Source organism: Aspergillus brunneoviolaceus (genome assembly GCF_003184695.1).
Source record: "Aspergillus brunneoviolaceus CBS 621.78 unplaced genomic scaffold BO95scaffold_55, whole genome shotgun sequence".
Classification (NCBI taxonomy): Eukaryota; Fungi; Ascomycota; class Eurotiomycetes; order Eurotiales; family Aspergillaceae; genus Aspergillus; species Aspergillus brunneoviolaceus.
In genome coordinates, this window is record NW_020290785.1 from 83,978 (window position 1) to 103,871 (window position 19,894).

Below are 19,894 nucleotides of genomic sequence, written 5' to 3' on the forward strand. Positions count from 1 at the left end.
AGGGTCATGTGGCGCTGTGGATCCGGGAGGTTCTTACTCTGATAATCTTCAACAAACTGAGGCGTACTCAATCGTGGAGGACATTTGATAATATATGTGATTCCCCTATATTGAAGATGTACAAAGTATACAAATTTCACAACAAAATTGACATCTTCTATCGACCCTCATGAGGGGCATTTGGCATGCCATATATTCTGAAGCATCTGTCAACCAAAAAAACAGGCGATCTTTTGGATGTACTGTACATATGAACGTGTCAGGACTGTTGGTGGGGTGCAGTTCACAGTGGAGTGGAGTAGGTAACACAAGATCGAAGCCGTAAGTTGCCTCAGGCAGAGACCTACATAGGTTAGTTCGTGAGGTACTAACTTACCTTACAAAGCCAATATAACCTTATCCGGCACTGAAGAGGGCGGTGACGCGTGCTACCCAATTACCATGAAGCGATTGTGGCGCTTATCGGCAGATCCTCCACCCCGACCCTCGATCGATGATGCATCGAGCTGCAAACCCGGGGTCGCCCACCACTACCACGTACCACCTTCAGGTACTGTATATAGTACAGTATATGATCCACTTATATGCAGGGCTAATGCGGCTCTGTGGTCTTCCTCCCTCATTACTCTTATTCTCTGTTTGAGACCGCAGAAATTTTCTTTGTGTGTTATGCCCAGTGAAGAACTTGACCCAGGCCAGTGAGATCGCCGCCGACCAGATTTTGGCTTGGTCCCTAGTTGCGGATCAACACACAACAACAAACACCCTGGGTCGCGCAAGATTCAAGTGCTTTTATCGTTGTTATGTTGACCGCCAATGAAATTGCTAATGTGACATCTGCACCTGTTGTCGATACCCTTGACTGTCAGGTATGTTCAAAACACCCTATTAACATGGAGGCTATATTGTTCTCTCCCTGCCGGAGCTGCCAACTTTGAAAAAGAGGATGGTCGCTGACCGGTTGCTTCTACCCCCTTTCTCCCCGGGGAGAAGGGGTATTCCTGGCATACAGACATCACTACCACACACCCTAGGAATCAAGTATGACACCATGGCTCTCGACTGCGACCAGGAAGCCCTATCCGCCACCGACTTCTACCCGGGACTAGAATCATCGGTCGACTCCCCGGCCTCGACGCCGACCCCTGCCACGCCCCAGTCCGAATGCCCCGCTCCCCGAAGCATCGTGGCGATTGATACGCCTACTGCCACGGCCGCTGCTGTTGCTGTTGCTACTGCAGGCAGGGACGGGGAAGGATCGGACATCTCGCTCGACTCGTACATCGCCGTGGGGATGCTGCGCAAGCGCAATCCGGTCTACGGGAGTGTGGAGGAGGCCCCGGCAGCGGAGGCGGCGGACGGATACCCGGCCTCCCAAGTCGCCAACCTGGAGAGTCACCAGTGGATCCGGACGATCAGTTTCACATACCCGGAAGAACACTCGTCGTGGTGCGGGGTGCAGGTCTACGTGCTGCCGGATGATGTGGGGCGCAAGCACCTGCCGCGGTCGAATCCGGCGTTGCGCCGGGCGCTCAAGGTCGTCATGGAGAGGGTCGATCGCTCGGTGGAAGCGTGGTCGGGCGACTTTGTCGCGGATTGGAACACCTGGGGCCCCACTAAGCGGGATCCAGAGGAGGATGGGAAGGAGGAAGAAGAGGAGTCTCTTTGGTACATTTTCAACACCCTTCAGGATCCGGCGCCTCGGGCAGATATGATCAAAGATAACCCGTATGCGAGGAGGGCGATGGAGCAGTTGCTTACCGTGACGACGCCAGCGCCGGCGTCGAGCGGAGGGGAGGGGAAGGACGACGAGGAGGAGGAGTCCGGTCAGGATCATTCAGGGGTATTGGGACTCAAGACGCCGTTGTATCCCTACCAACGTCGCTCGGCTGCGACAATGGTGCAGCGGGAGGCTCAGCCGGCGCAGATGCTGGATCCTCGGCTCGAGGCTCGCAGAGGTCCAACGGGGCAGGAGTATTACTATGACAAGGAGGAGGGACGGATTGTGCGGGAGAAGAGAATGTATTCGGAGGCTTGTGGAGGTTTGTTCTTGGCTATGTCAATTGTGCGTGTTCAGGGGAAGTCAAACTGCTGACGCTCTATGTGCTAGGGATTTTGGCGGAAACGATGGGCTGCGGTAAAACACTGATCAGTCTGGCGGTGATCTTGGCAACACGGGGGCATTTCCCGGAAATCCCCCTGGAGTACCAGGAATTAAACCCTCGTGTCCGGGACACGACTGGAAGTCTGGTCGAGATGGCCGCGACGACCGCCGGTCGGTTCTCGCTGCCATGGAAATCCCACTTTGATGAACTAGGCCACTACGGCGCCTTGTATAACAGATGTGTTCAGGCGTGTGAGAGGAATCGCGGTTCATATACTACACCTCCGGCCCTTGCTAGGCACAGAGGTCGCAGCGGCGTGCCGTATCCGAGGCCGCCTCCCCAGAAGCTTTATCTCTCTTCGGGCACGTTGATCGTTGCTCCACCGAATCTGGTCAGCCATTGGGAAAAGGAAATCGAAATGCACACGCAAGGCCTCAAGGTACTTATTCTACGATACAACAGCGACCAAATCCCCTCACCTGATGAGCTGCTGCATTATGATATCATCCTCTTCTCGAAGGTACGCTTCGAGAAGGAAGCTGGTGAATCGGCCCATCTCACTCGGTACCTCTCTGAACCTCCAACTTCCCCCTTGACCAAGATCCATTGGTTGCGTATCATCGTCGATGAGGGCCATAATGCCGCCGGCAGCGGACATCGGTCGAACATGGCTCATCTACTCAAGCAGCTGCGCATTGAGCGGAGGTGGGTTGTGTCTGGTACCCCGTCCAGCGGGCTTTACGGGGTAGAGGTTAGTTTAGCCTCACAGGAGACCCACACCAGCGATACGGACTTGACCGAAGCGATGATGGCTGTGTTAAAGGGCCGGAAGAAGACCGGCAAGGCTAAGGATGGTGAGCTCAAGGATCTGGAAAAGTTGCGGCGGATTGTGATTGATTTCCTTGAGCTGAAACCCTGGTCGAACTCCCGGAATCGGACAGATGACCAGGCCAATTGGGTCACATATATGACGCCTGTAGGGCCTGGCTTGAAACGGCGAAAGGCCTCATCACTCCGGGCTACTTTGCAGAGCCTCGTCGTTCGTCATCGGTTGGATGTCATTCACAACGAGATTACGCTTCCTAGACTTTACAACCGAGTCGTGCAGCTGGAGCCGACTTTCTACGACAAAATGAGTCTTAATTACTTCATCTTCATCTTGGCAGTCAACGCAATTACCTCGGAAAGAAAGGATCAAGATTACATGTTCCACCCTCGTAACCGGAAGCACTTGGGCCAGGTTATCAGCAATCTTCGCCAGGCGGGATTCTGGTGGGCCGGCTCAGATGAAGGCCTCTCAAGTACGATTGAAAATGCTTTGAAGTACTTAGAGAAGAACCGCGATACGATGACCGACAATGATATTGAAATGCTACAAGAGGGCATCCAGCTTGCGGAACAGGCTCAGGCGTGTAGCAGCTGGCATGCCTTCAAGCAGATGCACGAACTCGGTGTTTTCGTCAAGGACTTTCCTTCGCATGCTCGAAGCATGTGGGCCCTCGATAATACAAGCGTAGAGGATGAGCCTCTGCTACTTGGAATCACGCAAGCGCATCACGCGCAGCGATTCGTTACCAAACAACTGAACACACCCGACCCGGCCGACGGGCTCGCTGGCGCAGGCATCAAGGTGCGTCGCGAGCTTCGACTCGCTAGTAGCAGCGAGGGCGACAACTTCGAGACGAAGAAGACTACACCAGACAAGCCGATCAAGAGTAGATCGCCCAAGAAGACCTACAGCAAGGGTCTGGTGAAGACCTTGTCGCCTGACTCCCCTCTCGCCAAAACCAAACTCGTCGCCACCGCCTCGGCCAAACTGACGTACCTTCTGGATCAGATCTCCGAGTACCACAAGAGCGAGAAAATCATTGTGTTCTACGAGAACCCCAACACCGCATACTGGATTGCGGAAGGGATCGAGCTTCTCGGAATCGATTTCCGGATCTACGCGCAGACCCTCAAACCCGACACCCGAGCGGAGTACCTGACCCTGTTCCGCGAGTCCGAGGAGGTGCGTGTCTTGCTCATGGATCTCCGGCAGGCCTCGCACGGACTGCACATCGCCAACGCCTCGCGCGTCTACATCGTCAACCCCATCTGGCAGCCGAACGTCGAAAGCCAGGCGATCAAGCGAGCGCACCGCATCGGCCAGACTCGCCCCGTCTTCGTCGAGACGCTCGTGTTGAGGGACACCCTGGAGGACAAGATGCTGCGGCGCCGGAAGGCCATGACCGACAGTGAGATCCAACATGCCGAGCGCGACCTGCTGGACGATAGCACAATGAGCTCGATCATCCAGAACGAGCGCTTCATCCCCATGTCGGAGAACGAGCCCCCCTCTTCCGCCACGCGACTAGCCTATCTGAAGCACCCTGCCGGATTCTTCAGTCGACACAAGCTCGCGGTCGCCGACGACGAGGATGTCTCGAGTGTCGAGATGGCGGGGACGGCGGCAGCCGCGACTTCTTCTCCGAAGACACCGCCGGCCGCACTCCGGAGGAAACGCGCGCGTCTCGTGCCGGTACACCTCAGCGACAGCAACTCCTCCGGACCGGACATCGTCACCCCGAAACGGCGACGGACCTCGGCGCCGAGACCGAGCTTCGTATCTCCGCAGGGAATCCTCATGACGCCTCCACGGAGTTCCAAGTCCCCGCGGCCCACGGTCCGTTCGGGGGAGTCGTCGAGTGGTCGTTCAAGTCCGGCTGTACGAAGATAACGAAGTGTATTGATCGGGCTTGATATTGGATCTACATGACGGGATAAAGAGAGGGCAAAACATTCGGTGTACCCTATGTACCATATATGGAGATTCACTTACTATGTATCACAACTTCTACAAAAGATGTGCAGTATTGTATGTAAATCACCCAATCATGAATTACATTGTAGTAGTGCCGCAAAAAATGTCAGTGCAATCGCGCGCGCGCGCGATAACGATAAGACGACGGTACGCCGCGGGCCCCACCTCAGCTTGCTATCGCGATAAACCCGCCGATCAAGCACGTACTTTACGGTGAGTCCTACCCCTACCCCTCTTCCCTTTCCTCTACTCCCAGCTCTTCTTCCGAGCCACCTACCTACCTACGCCTCAACATCATCATCATTAATCATCACCAAACATCTAAAATGCCCCCTCCAACACCCCCCACTCCACCCACCATAATAATCGGCCTCTCCGGCCCCTCCAGCAGCGGCAAAACCACCCTCGCGCGCCTGCTGCACCGCATCTTCACCCTCCCTCCGGACGCATCCACCCCAACTCCCCAAATCCGATCCCTCCTCATCCACGAAGACGACTTCTACCACCCGGACGATAAGTACGTTATCTCACTGTTCCCCCCCCACAACAAGCTAACTCCTAAACCCCATGGTTGGGGAGAAAAGAATCCCCCTCACAACCCTCCCAACCGGCACGGTGCTCCAAAACTGGGACACAGCGGGGGCCCTCGACCTGGGCTTCCTGGCGGCCTCGCTGGATTACGTCCGGACGCACGGACGGCTGCCGCCGCGGCTGCGGTCGAAGGAGGATCAGAATGATACGCAGCCGGTGGATGATGATACCAGTACCAGTACAGGGGCTGCGGGGGAGGAGGAGCAGGTCGTGGAGGCGTTGCGGAGGCGGGTGCAGCAGCGGCTTGGGGCGGGGGCCGGGGCGGATGCGGGGACGAAGACGGTCGCGTTCATGGAAGGGTTTTTGCTCTTCGCGCCTCCATGCGACACCGCGGCAGCGCAGCATCCGCTGAGGGAGGTCCATGAGCGGATGGATGGGCGGTTGTTTTTGCCGGCGGCGTATGAGAAGGTCAAGGAGCGGCGGGAGAGGAGGTCCGGGTATGTGACGATTGGGGCGGCGCCGGTGCCGGACGGAGCAGCTGCTGCTGCAGCTGCAGCAGCAGCAGCGGAGGGGGAACAGCAGGGTAACGGTAATGGTGACGCGGTGAAAGACGATCGGGAAAGTATCGACTTGGAGGCGGAGGATGATCGGCCGCCGCAGAATTTCTGGACCGACCCCCCCGGCTATGTCGATGATATCGTCTGGCCCAATTATGTCAAGGATCATGCGTGGTTGTTGCTCCCGGAGGAGGAAACGGAGGATGAGGACCGCTTGCTGAGGGAGTCGGATCCCCAGGTGCTGGTCCGGCTCGTGGGCCAGGGGACTCGCTTGCGAGAAAATGCCGGGGTCACCGTTGCTCCGGGGCGCGGGGATAAACCCATCACGGAGGTCTTGACTTGGGCAGTGGAGGAAGTGTTGAAGCACCTAGAGAAAACGGTATAGACGGTATAGACAACCTGCAAAGCCCATGGTGACCATTGTAAATATTCTACCTAGACTAGACACATAATTGGTATCTGCTTGATACGGCTTCTGCTTCTCTCAATCTCAACACAAATTCCTCACACTGGGTCACCGTTTGGAACAATTGGCCCGCGCCATCCCAGCCAGTAATCCACCTGGTCTCGGAATGAACGGGTTTGGTGTGGATGGAGTGGCTGCTGCTTCTCTCCAACTTCTTCTGTTCCACTTCCCAACCCCTCCAATTCGACCTCTGCATCAGCAGACTCCTGCTCAGTCAGTTCCTCCGGCAAATTGACATCCCCTCCAACTGACGCAGTCTTGCCCAGCTGGAACATCTGCTGAAAGTGGTTCTCAACCGCCGCCACAGAGCTCACCTCGCTAGTCAAATTAATGCGCCCTTCATGCATGACAGACGATTGCGAAGAGCCTCGAAACGAACGACTGAGAGCGTTGACGTATATGTTGTCAAGCCAAACGGAGGTAAACATGCCACCCACAGCAAACCCTACGCAAAACATCACAACAAGCCCCTTCGTTCGAAGACTCGCGTACCTTTCATTCTGACCAGCTATCGCATCTTCGCCACGTTGTATAATCTCCTCCTCACCATTCACACCACTAACTGCTCCACGAGCTTCTTCACCGACGTCCGTGACTTCTTCTGTCGTCATTAGGGAGGTCTCTTCGCCAGTGTTCACTACATCGTCTATCATCCCTACTGGAGAAGCATCTGCAGCGCCAGACTCTTCGGAATGCGATGTATGCTCCAGCGGCTGCTCCTGTGTCTGCAAGCCAGCCTCGGAGTCTTCAGGCGTTACCTTCATGGAAGACTCTCCAGGATGGTGATTTGCTGCATTTTTAGAAGGAGATTCATCGCCTCGTTCCAAGTGAGTGTATCTGAGATAATGCTTAGCACGATCATTCGAACCGGATGGCCCTGGGTAGACTCTAGGAAGCCAGCTGCTTGCTTTCGTCTTGTTGTTGTGAGAGAGTTTGACCGTCCAGCTTATGCAGAACATCTCATAGTTCTTCGGGTGGCAGATGATTTGTAGGGTCGAGGTACCCAGAAGCGTGTCATGTTCCGGTGCGATCTGAACCACCTGTAGCCCTGTCTTTCGAGTGTCAAGTTCGGTTCGAAAGAAGCCTTCGGGCCCGCCATCAATCGATAGTAACACACAGCATTTCTCAGCGCAGAAGCAACGATTGTGAAGCTTCACCGAGCAGAATGCCTGGTACCGAATGCAAATCGCTTTTTGGCGGTCGCGAGTGCCTTCCGCGGCGCCAGAGCAAGGCATGATCTCCGCTTTGATCTCTTGGTCCACAGTGAAATCTTTGATAATGCCGTAGAAATTCTGGTCGCACCGTCGAAGAGGTATCATAATGTCTCCACGATAGACTAACTCCGCCAGAAAGCAATTCTCCACCATCTTGTACCGTCCCAGGTTCGTGACTCGAAACTCAAGCCCGTGGTTTGCCGGAATTTGAAAGAGCAAGACCCCGATTTCATCAGTTCCCAGCCTAGGCAACCCCGGGATGACCAGGTAGCTCCAGCCACGTGGTGCTCCTTTCTGAAGCTTGATGGTCAGGGTGAGAACCATCTTGTATGGCACTGGTGTTATGTTGGGAGGGCTTTTGACAAACAAGATGTCATTGATGAGAATCAGTTCTGGTTCAGCAAATACCTCCGGCTGGGGTGAATCGGTTTTTTCCTCAGAGTCATCGGTTGGATGCTCCGAGATGAGAGGCTCTGGGGATCCAGGCTTGGCCGAGGTCGAGGTTGTGATGGGGCTTTGGGCTTCTGTGGTCATCTTATCGTGCTCAGGATCTGTGAGTGGATGGCGAGATTCTCGGAGGGTTTCGTCACTGTGCAAAGATCCATGCAACGATTCAGTGTCCGCCGCTCCGTCTGTGCCACCGAACAGTGGCCGTTGCTTATATTTGAGGGGAGTAGTTGGGGCTTCTTGGCTACATATATGGTCTGGAACTGTTTCCATGGGTGGAAGGTTGCTATCGACACGGGTTTTCTGATGCCTCCAAGACTCGTGCTCCCAAAGGGACTTCTCTAGGACTTCGATGTCTCTTGCCGTGAAGATCGAGTCAAAACCAGAGTCCGGTTGCTTATCCGTAGGCGCAACGTTACTGACAGCTGATTCTTCGATGTCTTTTGCCGGCAATATCGAGTCATTTACAGAGTCCGGCTGCTTATCAGTAGGAAGAACCTTACAGACAGCTGCTTCTTCGGTGTCTTTGTATTTTGCCGGCAAGATCGAGCCATTACCAGAGTCTGGTTGTTTACCCGTAGAAAACACGGTACTGGCAGCTACTTCTGCAAGATCGATAAGAGTAGCCGTGGAGTTTGAAAGGTCATTTTCCCCAACCTTAATGTAGCTCGAAGCACCCAGGCCAGCATCGGATGATGCATCTGAGAGCACTGGTTCGACTGGCTTGTCAATCTTTGATGTAGATCTAGAACTTCGACTCGAATGGTTAGAACGATAGCTCGTGGACAGCCTGCCTCTCAACCTCTGCATCTTCTCAGCAAGTGGACTTTTCGTGGGGCTTTTGTGTCTGTGAGCAAGGCCGGCAGAGACAGCATTGTGCGAGGCATCACCGCGTCCCACTGCTTTCTCGTTCGAATCTTCACTTTCCGTGTCTGATGCGGAACTCGGGAGACACGCATCTGCAGCGCTTCGCTTCCCTAGATTCTGGGCGTTGTTGCGGTCCTCAGATCGAGCGATGTTTAGACATATGGGCGGCGTTTTCATTGGGGGAGTGCTACGAGATGCATGTCGGTGGCGTGTTTCCTGAAGGCTCGTGGTCCTCAGACGTGTCACTCGGGGTCTTTCTGACTGAGGGCTGGCTCCATCAGAACGGGATCTGACCTCCCCGACCTGACCGTTGCAGGGTGACCCAACAACGTCCTTGAGGGAGCTGACGTCGCTGACCTCATGCCCCGCGTTGAAAACAGACGATCTCCCCGAGTCAAGCTTAGTTTCCTCTCCATTATCTTCGTCCTCAGTCACTGATGAAGAGAAAGCAAAGAGGGGACTGGGAGTACGATGTTCATATTTTGACTGATCGCTCTGACCGAAATGGTCCGAATGGACGCGGGTTACAGAAGTGCTGATAAGGGAGATGGCCGAGTGCTTTGTGTTCAGAAGCTGAAACTGCGTGTTGGGAAGACACTGGACCTGTGTGCTCATATAATCCGGTTGCTTGAATCAGCGGCAGACCCTCCAACCCTCCACGCACGCTCAAAGGATGAGGTTGGTGAATTTGCTTACCTCCAGGGAGATTCTTACGGCCACTGGATCCTCGAAATTGCCCGACCATGTATTTCGTATTTCCAGGTTCGAAATCTCTGGCGGGTTTGGATGTGATCCGACTCGTGCCTTTGCCAGATGTTCCGCCATGCTGTCCCAGCCGGAAGCCGTTGGTGAGCAGCAGGGCTCTGTTGAGTGGAAGGTCACAATAGTATGGAACGAAGGAGGAAGACGATGTCAAGTGAAAGATCAAAAGAAGGAAAGGGAAGGGGGAGCGGAGGAAGGAACACAAATGGTCGAGGCGACGCGTGGTGCCCGGAGGTGAATGAGTTAAGGGAAGTTGACTGTTTGGATAAATTGCAATCCTGCCAGAAACGGCAACACCAACACAAACCGTAGACTTGGGCCAAAATTACCTCCAACAAACTTCTAATTACTTCGCAACGAAAGGGGTCGGATTTCTGACAGTACCATACTGCCTAACTTCCATTTTATGAGCCAAGGAGCGAGCAGCAAAGCAAGAAGACCGGCTGCCCACCTCAGGCCATAATACTGCTCCAGGTCAAAAAATAATAATATATACAGCGAAGTCAGTAGTACCCTCCCTCGACAAGAGAAGCAAGAGCAAGAGACGTAGCAATAAAAATCCCTGGTGACCCATTTTAATTCCCCAGGCGCCATGTATCCCCAAGAGCCGCCGATTTCAGTTCCCATGAAGTAACACCGACCGAACTGTCTATCCAAGTATCCCATAGCAAAAAATGAACAGCAAGAAACCAAAAGCAAAAGGAGAAGAAAGAAACCGTCAATATCAGAACACATACATCGGGACGTTGATTCGCTTATCGGGGGGTGCCATTCGCCGAACCAGGATGGTCGAAAGGGGGCTGACCGGGCGCGGAACCGTATCGCTCCGCCTCGTTCGTACCCATGGGCTGAGATGGTAGGATCGGTGTAGCCGCTTGAGACGATTGATCAAAGTAACCTCGAGCCGTCGCCCCATTTGTCCCCTGGGGAAAGTTGCGGTTCCGTTGCAGAGGAGGGAGTATCGTTGAGCTGGTCTGATATTGCTGGGATCGAGGATAGCCTTGAGACATCATCGCCCCTGTCGCATCCGCTGTCTATCCAAACATGGTTTGTTCTTAGTCTATCATCGGGAATAGATGAACAATGGGAAAAAGAAGTCCATACCGGCGTGCCAGGCTGATTTACCATCCCAAGAGACTGCATCGTCGCCTGTTGACTCGATCGACTGTGAACACTTAGATCCTGCATCTGGGGTACCTGAGCCGAAGCCGGAATTCCGTAACTCATCTGCTCCGGAGTCAGCTTAAGCAAGCATTAGCTACGGTCTTCTAAAGGACACTCGGGTAGCCTTGTGGAGGGCAACTAAGTGACCGCCAAACGAAAAGACAGGCCGACATACCGTATAGTCAGGAACTCCCGCATGCCCCGTCGGATAACCCTGCATCATAGAAGCCGGATAACCCTGAGCCTGATTGTATATTGCAGTCTGAGGGTAGGCATCCATCTGGCGAAGTCGGCCATCTGCATCATAGACACCTCTGGTGCCCATGTCAATCGACGACATCCGCGCTCGTTTTGTTGGATGCGCCGCTCCGTAGTACGACGCGTAGTCTCTGCCTGCTGTTTGAGGGTACCCGCTGAATGCGTTACTAGACATCTGAATTGACGAGCGATCTGGGGATCGTGGAAGCGGCTGAGGATAATCCTCCGGTCGTGGGGGTGGTCGTTTTCTGTGTCACCAGTAAGCCATGCCGCTAGCGCCATCCCGGGCCGTACTGTAAATTCTGTGGTCTACCTACATCAGCGTCCGCGGTTCTTTTCTGATCCTCAATTTTACTCCTTGATCTGCAAATGATCGAGATAAAAAGGTCGACTCTCCCATTCCAGGGAAGCTTTTTGGGGGGTATACTGCATCCGGTAAGCATTTGACCTCGGGCTGTGCAACGGGTTCAAAATGAAGCGTACTCACCCGTGAAGCGGTCCGTAATGATGGATTTTAGGTAAGTTACATCGTCCCTATAGACCAATGTCAGCACGAGCTCTTGATTTTACGTCCTTTCCTTTCTCATTCTCCGCAGGGGGGCAATTCCCACCCCCGGTCACTTGGAGAGGCTTACTTGCGCATTTCGAAGAGAGTGAATTTGAGTCGAAAGTCGCCCTCGATCTTCACGGACAGGTCTCCCCAAACGAAGAACCCTCCATCTAAGAAAAGCGCGTCAGTACGCGGCGCATGTCTGCCAACACTCCCGAGCCTCCCTTACCGCTGTTGTCCACGTCCTTCAACCGGTGAAGCGAGGAGACCAGTGTACCAGTTAGTGCGGTGGATGGTGCCACGGGAACAGGATTGTCTTCTGAAGCATCGTAGAGGCTGCAGCACATAAAATAATAGGGACTCTGAAGATAATGTCTACTCGCGCCGATTAGCCAGGTGAAAGCCGAGGGCACGAGGGCTCGAAGTTTGCGGTCACATACTGTGCGAGATAGGTCCCCTCCTCTCTCACTCGAATCTGCACGATTGGCGGCGGATCAACTGGCTTGCGTTCTGTCCAGGCAACGCGATCCTCAAGTCAACGGCTGCTCGTCCATGGGACCAAGTTTCCTGGCTGCGACGTACCTTTCTCCTTCCCACCAGCCACGCGCGCCCGGGTGGGCTGCTGGCGAACGATCAAGTCGAAGTCCGCGCTGGAGGTGAGCATCGTCAGCGAGAAGCCCTGGATGACCGAGTAAGAGTTGAACAGCCAGCTTTGAGACGACCAAGAGCTGGGGGAGCGATAGCACAAACCTCTGAGAATCGCGGGCCAGGGAAGCGTCCGAAAACGTCGACGCACTCATCAAGGCGAGAGATTGGGGAGATAGCACAGATAGCACCGGATTGAAGGGAGCCAAGGGATCCAAGTCGGATATCCGTCAGGAAACGAGCAGGTGAACCACGTCTGAATAATAGCAGGATACTCAGGGGAACAGCTTGATATGATGGTTGAAGAGAGACAAAAGGTGAACCGGTGGTTTTACAAGGAAGAAAAAACGGACAGGCCGGGGACTTCCACTCTGGAACCTGGCTGCGGAACAAGGTGCGGTTCGGAAAAGCACCAGAATGAAATGAATGATACCTACCCTCGTCACTTTTGCAGGTGATGGATGGGTGGTGGGTGGGGGGTGGGTAAGAGAGTGGTCTGAGGAGGGGAATTGGAGTTGGTTAAAGGATGGGACAGCACAGTGTATGACCGATAGAATGGGGGAGGTGGGATAGTGAGAATTGTAGTTAGTAAGGGTAAGGCCAGATGAGTTTAAGCCCGTTGCAGCTGAACAAGAGCTGTTCTTGACCTCTTGGACCCAAGTACCGGAGTGGAGACAGGGTGGGAATTGCTGGTAGTTCAGCTGCCAGTTGCGGGATTGGTAACAGCTTTCGGGGAGGGGAGGGGGGGGGAGGGTCGTTCTTTAGGTAGGGAGAGTTAGTGGTAGCGTAGTAAACCTTAGAGCTTCGATGGATTTGGGTGATTGTGGTGATGAATGGATTGATAGGTAGTAAAGAATGGTAGGGACCGTTTGAAAACAGACGGGGTTTTGGTGGTAGCGGTAGCAGTAATAGTAGTAGTGTACGTAGTGTACGTAGTGGTCAAGTTTTTTTTTTTCCCTCTGTCGAGTGAATGAGTGGTTGAGTGAGCGGGCTCGACCTTTGGTTAAGGTGGAAAGGTGGGAGGAGTGGATGACTTTGACTTGGGTTTTGGTGGTTTTGGTGGTTTTGGTGGTTACGAAAACGGCGCCGAGGGAAGGAAAAAGATGGATGGTGTCGTCAGAATGCAAGCGGCAAGAGCCAGCCGAGCACGGTTCCAGACAAACCTTAACTGCCCAAGAAGAAAAGGAAGCAGCAGAAGAATGCACCAAAGCTGCAGCAGAACCTGTAGTTGTACTGTACCTTAACCAGCAGTAGCAGCAGTAGCAGCAGTAGCAGCAGTAGCAGCAGTAGCAGCAGTAGCAGCAATGGCAGCAGTAGTAGTCGAAGCAGTCGAAGCAGCAGCTAAGTCAGCCCTGGCGATCTTCGTGTCTCTCTCTCTCTCTCTCTCTTTCACTCTTGATCTTTGTGAACAATCGCTGATAGAGATACGGACGTATGGCTGAGTGGCTGGATGGATGGATTGTTTGCACTGTTGGTCTGACCGATCGATCTTCGACTATTTCTTTCTCTTGCTTCTTCTTGTTCCGGTTGATGATGTCGATGTTCAATTGTTTCTGGAGTTGACTTCCGGACTCTTTTTTTTTTTCGTTGGGGTTTCTTCTTCTCCCTTCTCCTTCCTTTTGATGTCTTGTCTTCTTTTCTTTTTCCTTTTGCCTTTTTTCCTTTTTCTCTCTCTCTAATCCGATTTTCAATTCCGGACCGACAGAGTAATTTCCTCACCAATGACGAAATATTGATTATCGATTTCCGTCCTAAAACTGCTCCCAATCTCCTTCTGTGTCTCTGTCACGAACTTTTGCCCGAAATCAAATCGGAGCTTTGCGACCGAGTAAAATATGGTTCATCCAATCCACACCAGGTCTAGATGATTTCCCAAATCAAATAATAATAAAGGAAATATGTTGGTGTGAATAATGGAAAATCCGATCAACCCGATTCAGAAAACCACCACACACAGACAACCGACACACAGACAAACCCACGCTCGGTCAAAGACGAACACAACGCTAATCACTGGGCCCCCCCCGCACGTCTTTCTGAAAAATTTCTGGCCAAAGTCAAAAATAGATCGAAATGAAGCAATAGGAAGCGAGAACAGCGACCTTGACAAGAGGAAGGAGTAAGTGTGGCGGGATTGAAACACCGCCTAGTGATCAGACTGTAGCTGAACGATGGGTCAACGCCGAGTCGCCTCCGATTGTCTTCTGACGCACAAAAAACTGCTTCCCTCCTAAAAAAAATCAAATAATAAAAAATGAGGGTAGGTGTGTCAGGAAATTAGATGGGGAAAAAAAAAAGGTGAGCCTAGGGTAGAGATTTACTGGAACGACCAAAGAAATAAATAGAGAAAGAGGAAACGTTCGGCGCCAGCTGAGCCAGACAAATGGCCCAGTGGAGCAGTCCCAGATTTGTCGAGCAACAACCGGCCACTCTTCGGTCGTCGAATAATGGTATCGTTCCCAGTCGTAGATGGGCGACCACGGTTAGGAAAGCGGGCTAAGGTGCGTATCAGTCTTGACGATCCGACAGGAACCGCAGCGACATAGGGATGATGCGCACATTGGCAGGTTCCGACGCAAGTGTGCTGCAGGAGGGGAGCAGCCCCAAAGTCAGATCAAACAGACGCCAAAGTCAACCTCGTCTGGGCCAGACGGACTGACGACGGACTGATCGAGCTAAGCTTGGAATCCACCGCGTCTGCGGCACACGACCATTCGCTTCCCCGAGCTCGAACCCCAGCCCACAGACGCAACGGTTTGACCTCGTGCACGCGGAGATGGAGCCGGTTTATGCAGGTGATGAGGACCCGTATCTAGGCGCCACACGCAGGGTCTCCGACTTCTAGAATTGGCGCCAACGAACTGTTCGATGCTGGTCGGTGCGCGCGTCTAAGCATTCCAGTCCGCGGACCAGTCCCCCGTAACTGTATGTATTGATTGGATCGTTATCGCCGTAATCGATAGCGGAGAAAGGAGGGCATCTGTAGAGAGCAAAAGAACCACACGCATGCACACACAACCACGTCCACACCCACACGTGAGCGCACTGGGGACTCGGCCTGTGCTGGCTCAATTGCGTTGCACCCTCACGAACGATCCTAATCAGACAAAGAAATCAGTGAGGTCAGAGTACATCACACAAAGGAATTCGTATCAACAATCATCTATCCCCGTCACAAGGACACGAACCTTGAGTTAAGAGCTCCTTCTTATGTCATCCACCGGGATCCGTGTTCTTGACAAAGAAGGATCCAAGGGCGAGAGGACGGGGCAGCGCGGGGGGTCCAGGGCCCTGCAGGCCCACTCGGAGCTATCCTGGCGCGAACACACGTCTTTGTTTTGCTGCGAGAAACGGCCTTTGCAAGAATTGATTGACTTCGTTCGTTTTTCGTTCTGCTGACTTTGTTCCTGCGACGCGCGCGCGCACTCACCGCAGGGTGCGAGCGGTTCTTGATCCGGTCGCAACCAAGTGGTGCTTTGGATCTGGTGGGCGACGACAACCCGAGTCGGTGTCACGAGGTATGATCCCCTGCCGTTCGGTCTTCCCCTTCGCCAAAGCCTGCAGCCAATTCCCAATCGAAATCCACACCCCTCGGGGATATTCTTCGCAACTTCTCGAGCCCTCGTACTTTTTGTACCACCGCGCGATCTACCTTTTTCGGAGACGGGTGTATCAATCGCCTGCGACGTTGCTTCTGCCTCAGTACGGTAGTAGTTTCCCTCACAAAAATGCGGATTGGGGATGAGGAGATGGAACGACCACTGCGGCCAGGATCGAACGGAGTGGACAAGGTGGCAGGGAGAGGAGGCTTGGACGACAGAGGCCAGTGATCGCAACAACTATAAGAGGAGGAAACAAAAAAGAAAAGAATAGCAGTGGGTGTGGGCCTCTTTTCAACGTGCAGCCGTGGGGAACAACAGATCAGGCTGGAAAGTCAGCTTGCTTAGCTTGCTGCACTCTAGGATTCTAGCTCGATGGATGCATCACATTGCCTGGATTTGACACGCAGCTCGCAGACGGTGCGTCTCCCCACAGGCTCCGTCGCTCCCCCTCCCACCCCCCCTCCCTCACCCCATCGAGAAGACTATTCCATCTGGTTGGAACGATTATTAAGTCATCGGATATCGGAAGACCTTCTGCACTGGCCAAAGAGTTGCTGAAGCAATGTCGACAAAGTAAGCATGATCATCCTAAGTACTGTACCGAGGACGAGTACCTTCATTCTGACCCAGAGGAGATTCAGCAGCCCTGAAGAGCTAACCTTACTTAAATAGTTGTTAACCATCTGGTTGGACTACGCTTGCTCTCTCCATGCATAATCCGAGGGTTGTTTGGTTCACGCTGTGTAAGAGCGCGGCTGACAATTACGCTTCTTCTCCCTCGGTCCATACAGCGTATCTTTTCTGTTTGCTTCCCCCCCCCCCCCTTTTGTTCATCTGGGCCTGTTCGGTTTATTGTTTTTCTTTTTTCCTTGGCCTCTTCTTTGCTTCCCCTGTCCGTTAGCCACTCATCTCAGATGCACTGCATTCCGAGACGCATACGGATCCTGGAACATAATAAATGGCTGTGGCAGCTGCATCTAGCCGCATCAACTGCGGAGCTACTGGCTCCCAGAAGTCCGCGACCGGATGTCCTGCAAGATTTGAGGGGACGGCTTCCAAGGCAACCAAACCGTTAATATTCAGAGCAACAGGATGGATCCATCTTATCCAGCAGTGGGAAGAAAAGCCTGTCGTCATCTTGCCGAAGGTTTGGCGCAGCATGGCGCACAAACTAAGAATCCTCATCGCAAGATTGACCGCGTAGACTGGATTAGCGAAAAGCAAGCGACCGAAGATTGGCACGGCTTATGCAAGGGTGAAAGAGGCCAATGCCCAGGCCTTTACGATCTGGGTCGGATGCCCGGAGGCGACGGGCCATTCGATCACTGTGCCTGCAAACCCCGAAAAAAAAAAGCAAACTCTGGAGAAAAGAAGGGAGGGGAGGAGTAAGTGTGTGAACGAGAGGCGACAAAAAAAATTCACACAAGACGGACTCAGATAAGGGTTGGGGTCACAGACTGATACGGTTCGGATTCGGAAAGCGTCATGCAAGCAAAAACAAGTGAATTATCCGAGGGAAGAGGGAAAGGGAAAACAAGACCAGATTCGTGTAACGAGCTAGAACTGGGCCAGCATGACTCCATTTCAGGACTGGACCGTCTGGTCGGGATTTGAAGAAGGGCTTGTGATCGACGCCATACGGGTAGGGAACCTGTCAGCAAGTCTCCGATTGCGATGCTTCTCCAACAATCATATTCTCCTACGGAGTACTTCAGAAGAAGTTCCGTTTGGTCAATGATGCCACGTTGTGACGGAGTCGATAGTGGACGGGGTTAATCGGCTCTAAAGGGGAATTAGGGGATCCGAGCGACTTCGATCGAGATCTATCCCCCTGTTCTTATTGTTGATGGCTATTGTTGGGTTCGTATTTCTGGTCAATTGAATTAAGACCAGACCAGGCCAGCCGTACGCCAGGCGAACAATCACAATACCGGCAGAAAAAAAGCCACACGCACACACACACAGGAGAAACACCGTGACCACACCACAAACATCCACTGTGGGTTAACTTATGGGGCTGTTATGGGGATTCAACTTCCCTCGGCTGCAATTGGCTCCCTCTCAACTTCCACAGCGAGCTGGTTGAATTTTACAGGACGAAGGTTGAGTAAGGGTGGAGAGGTGGTGAAGAAAAGGCCTGAAAGCATCAGAGGGAAAGGTGTGTGGCTTTTTTTCTTGATTTTCCTTTCGCCAGACAAGTTTTGAAGTTGGACGTGCTTGTCTTGGTCGTCCACAGTGTCTTCACCAAGTATGGAAAGTCCTTCTGCCGCCCCGTTCCCTCTTTCGTCGATGTACATCTGCTTGGTGGGGCTGGAGGGGGATTGGCAAGGGAGGGATGTGAAAATAAATGCACGATGAAGTGTTCGGTTGCCTTTTTGGGGCCAGAACAAGTTAAGGAACTCTCGCACGGGGACGCGAAACCGTTCCCGGGTATTGTTGACAGGCGGACCGTCGACCATCCCCAGTGTGAACCAGACTTTGCCAAAGCGCTTAATCTACGCTACCGTTATGCTTATTCTGGCCCTGCGATCACCGCCCTGATCTCTCCTTCCTCTGAACCATGGATGTTCACCACTTTGGTTTCGTGGTTTTTTGTGCCCCCCTGGCACGATGGGAACTCAGGGTCGGTCCCGCTGAGGTTTTTGGTTGAGGAAGATTAATTGAGTAGCTTGATCCGACTCTCGTGCCTGACAATAGCTTCCTGACAATTGCGTCGTTGAAGCAGAAGAACATCAGCATCAAGACAAAGGATATTGCAGGATTTCCTCAGAAGCGAGTCACGAATTACGATACCCCAGACCTATCAGATGGCCCACTAACCTAGCTAATCCAGGTCGGTCAAAGTCCCGGGCCTACCTAATACTTCTACTCCTACTCAAAAGGGAAGTGGACAGGGAAAAAGATCTGACTCGACTGACAGATCATCTCGGGAAACCGAGATATCATGCCAACTAAGACGCCTCTCACAGGAGCGATCGAATGACTTATCATCGAGCCGTGGGGGGGGGGGGTCCGAGACTTCTGTCCAAAGTACGGAGGGCGGACTCTGCTTCAGTTTATCTCCCCTTTTCTGCCTTTTTTGCTTCTTTTTCTCCCCCTCGATCTCTTTGTTCCGTCCGTAGCGATCATTGTACTCCATATTCACATGGCTCTTCAACCTCTTTCGGGAAGGATTCTTCCTTCACATCCTCACTAGGAAAGGGATGTCCGGCTGCAGAACCGCTCAATTCACCGCCACAATCAAATATCCCAACGATCATTATTGTCTCCACGTCCGCCACACGTCCAGACGATCTCTCAATGGGCTCCTGCAATTGTGGACATGCAGAGCGGGGTATGAGAGTCCGTCCTTTGAGGCCTCCTACTTTATCTGGGCAATGCAGTGACCCCGAGCTCCATGGCTCCATGCGTCGACATCATCGCGCAGCTCCCCTTCTTATATGGAGCAGACACCATCGACGCCCATCCAGAGATCACGTGGCATACGTAGGTGGAATAATAACGTCCGTTATTATTGCAGGTCTCACGGACGCTTGACGAAAGTACGCCGGATTGCCACCTCAGCAGCTAGACTCCATCCCGGCCTTATTCGGGCGCATGAAGTGCGTTGGTGAGACTCCTCGGCTGCTCGACCTGGCTTTTTCTGCACCGCACTTGAATAGTCAATTCTTGGTGGTCACACTCAGAAACTTCGCACTACCAACCCATCAGACGAAGGAAATCGTATAACCAATTTGAGTCCCGTAGTTGAGCAACAACAAACTCTCAGCGAAATGTCGAAGCATAGTTTGGTGTTCACCCAGGGTTGTGGTGTAGATAAGATCGCCAGGGGGGGGGGGAATGTTGAGAGGGAAGGCCGATCGGAAAAGAGTCCCTTCGCTTAACCACCAGATAGTTTTTGTGGCGACACCAGCACACACTAA

At 53.1% G+C, this 19,894-nt stretch overlaps 5 protein-coding genes across 5 annotated transcripts; 3 read left to right on the forward strand and 2 right to left on the reverse strand.

Annotated features, from left to right (window-relative positions):
* Nucleotides 1–1,051: 1,051 nt before the first annotated feature.
* BO95DRAFT_368862 (DEAD/DEAH box helicase) lies at nt 1,052–4,824 on the forward strand (the record flags this gene model as incomplete). The annotated part of the gene is made up of 2 exons (XM_025582851.1): nt 1,052–2,042; nt 2,111–4,824. 2 exons carry the CDS (start codon nt 1,052–1,054, stop codon nt 4,822–4,824), a joined length of 3,705 nt encoding a protein of 1,234 aa, XP_025439779.1.
* Nucleotides 4,825–5,815: 991 nt separating this feature from the next.
* On the forward strand, nt 5,816–6,442 carry BO95DRAFT_445263 (ribosylnicotinamide kinase). The gene has a single exon (XM_025587106.1). It carries the CDS (start codon nt 5,869–5,871, stop codon nt 6,379–6,381), a length of 513 nt encoding a protein of 170 aa, XP_025439780.1. The 5' UTR covers nt 5,816–5,868; the 3' UTR covers nt 6,382–6,442.
* A 58-nt stretch (nt 6,443–6,500) lies between these two features.
* BO95DRAFT_516507 (uncharacterized protein) lies at nt 6,501–9,815 on the reverse strand (the record flags this gene model as incomplete). Its single annotated transcript, XM_025591823.1, has 2 exons — nt 6,501–9,593; nt 9,687–9,815. The coding sequence occupies 2 exons, from the start codon at nt 9,813–9,815 to the stop codon at nt 6,501–6,503; spliced, it is 3,222 nt and encodes a 1,073-aa protein (XP_025439781.1).
* A 327-nt stretch (nt 9,816–10,142) lies between these two features.
* On the reverse strand, nt 10,143–12,570 carry vosA. Its single transcript, XM_025587107.1, has 10 exons — nt 12,475–12,570; nt 12,307–12,403; nt 12,165–12,234; nt 11,954–12,099; nt 11,810–11,894; nt 11,662–11,708; nt 11,492–11,600; nt 11,092–11,422; nt 10,857–10,994; nt 10,143–10,786 (listed from the first exon to the last, which is right to left on the reverse strand). Exons 2-10 carry the CDS (start codon nt 12,386–12,388, stop codon nt 10,508–10,510), a joined length of 1,287 nt encoding a protein of 428 aa, XP_025439782.1. The 5' UTR covers nt 12,389–12,403; nt 12,475–12,570; the 3' UTR covers nt 10,143–10,507.
* A 2,182-nt stretch (nt 12,571–14,752) lies between these two features.
* Nucleotides 14,753–15,214, forward strand: BO95DRAFT_466067 (uncharacterized protein; the record flags this gene model as incomplete). The annotated part of the gene is made up of 3 exons (XM_025589181.1): nt 14,753–14,819; nt 14,882–14,977; nt 15,045–15,214. The coding sequence occupies 3 exons, from the start codon at nt 14,753–14,755 to the stop codon at nt 15,212–15,214; spliced, it is 333 nt and encodes a 110-aa protein (XP_025439783.1).
* Between the last annotated feature and the right edge of the window lie 4,680 nt (nt 15,215–19,894).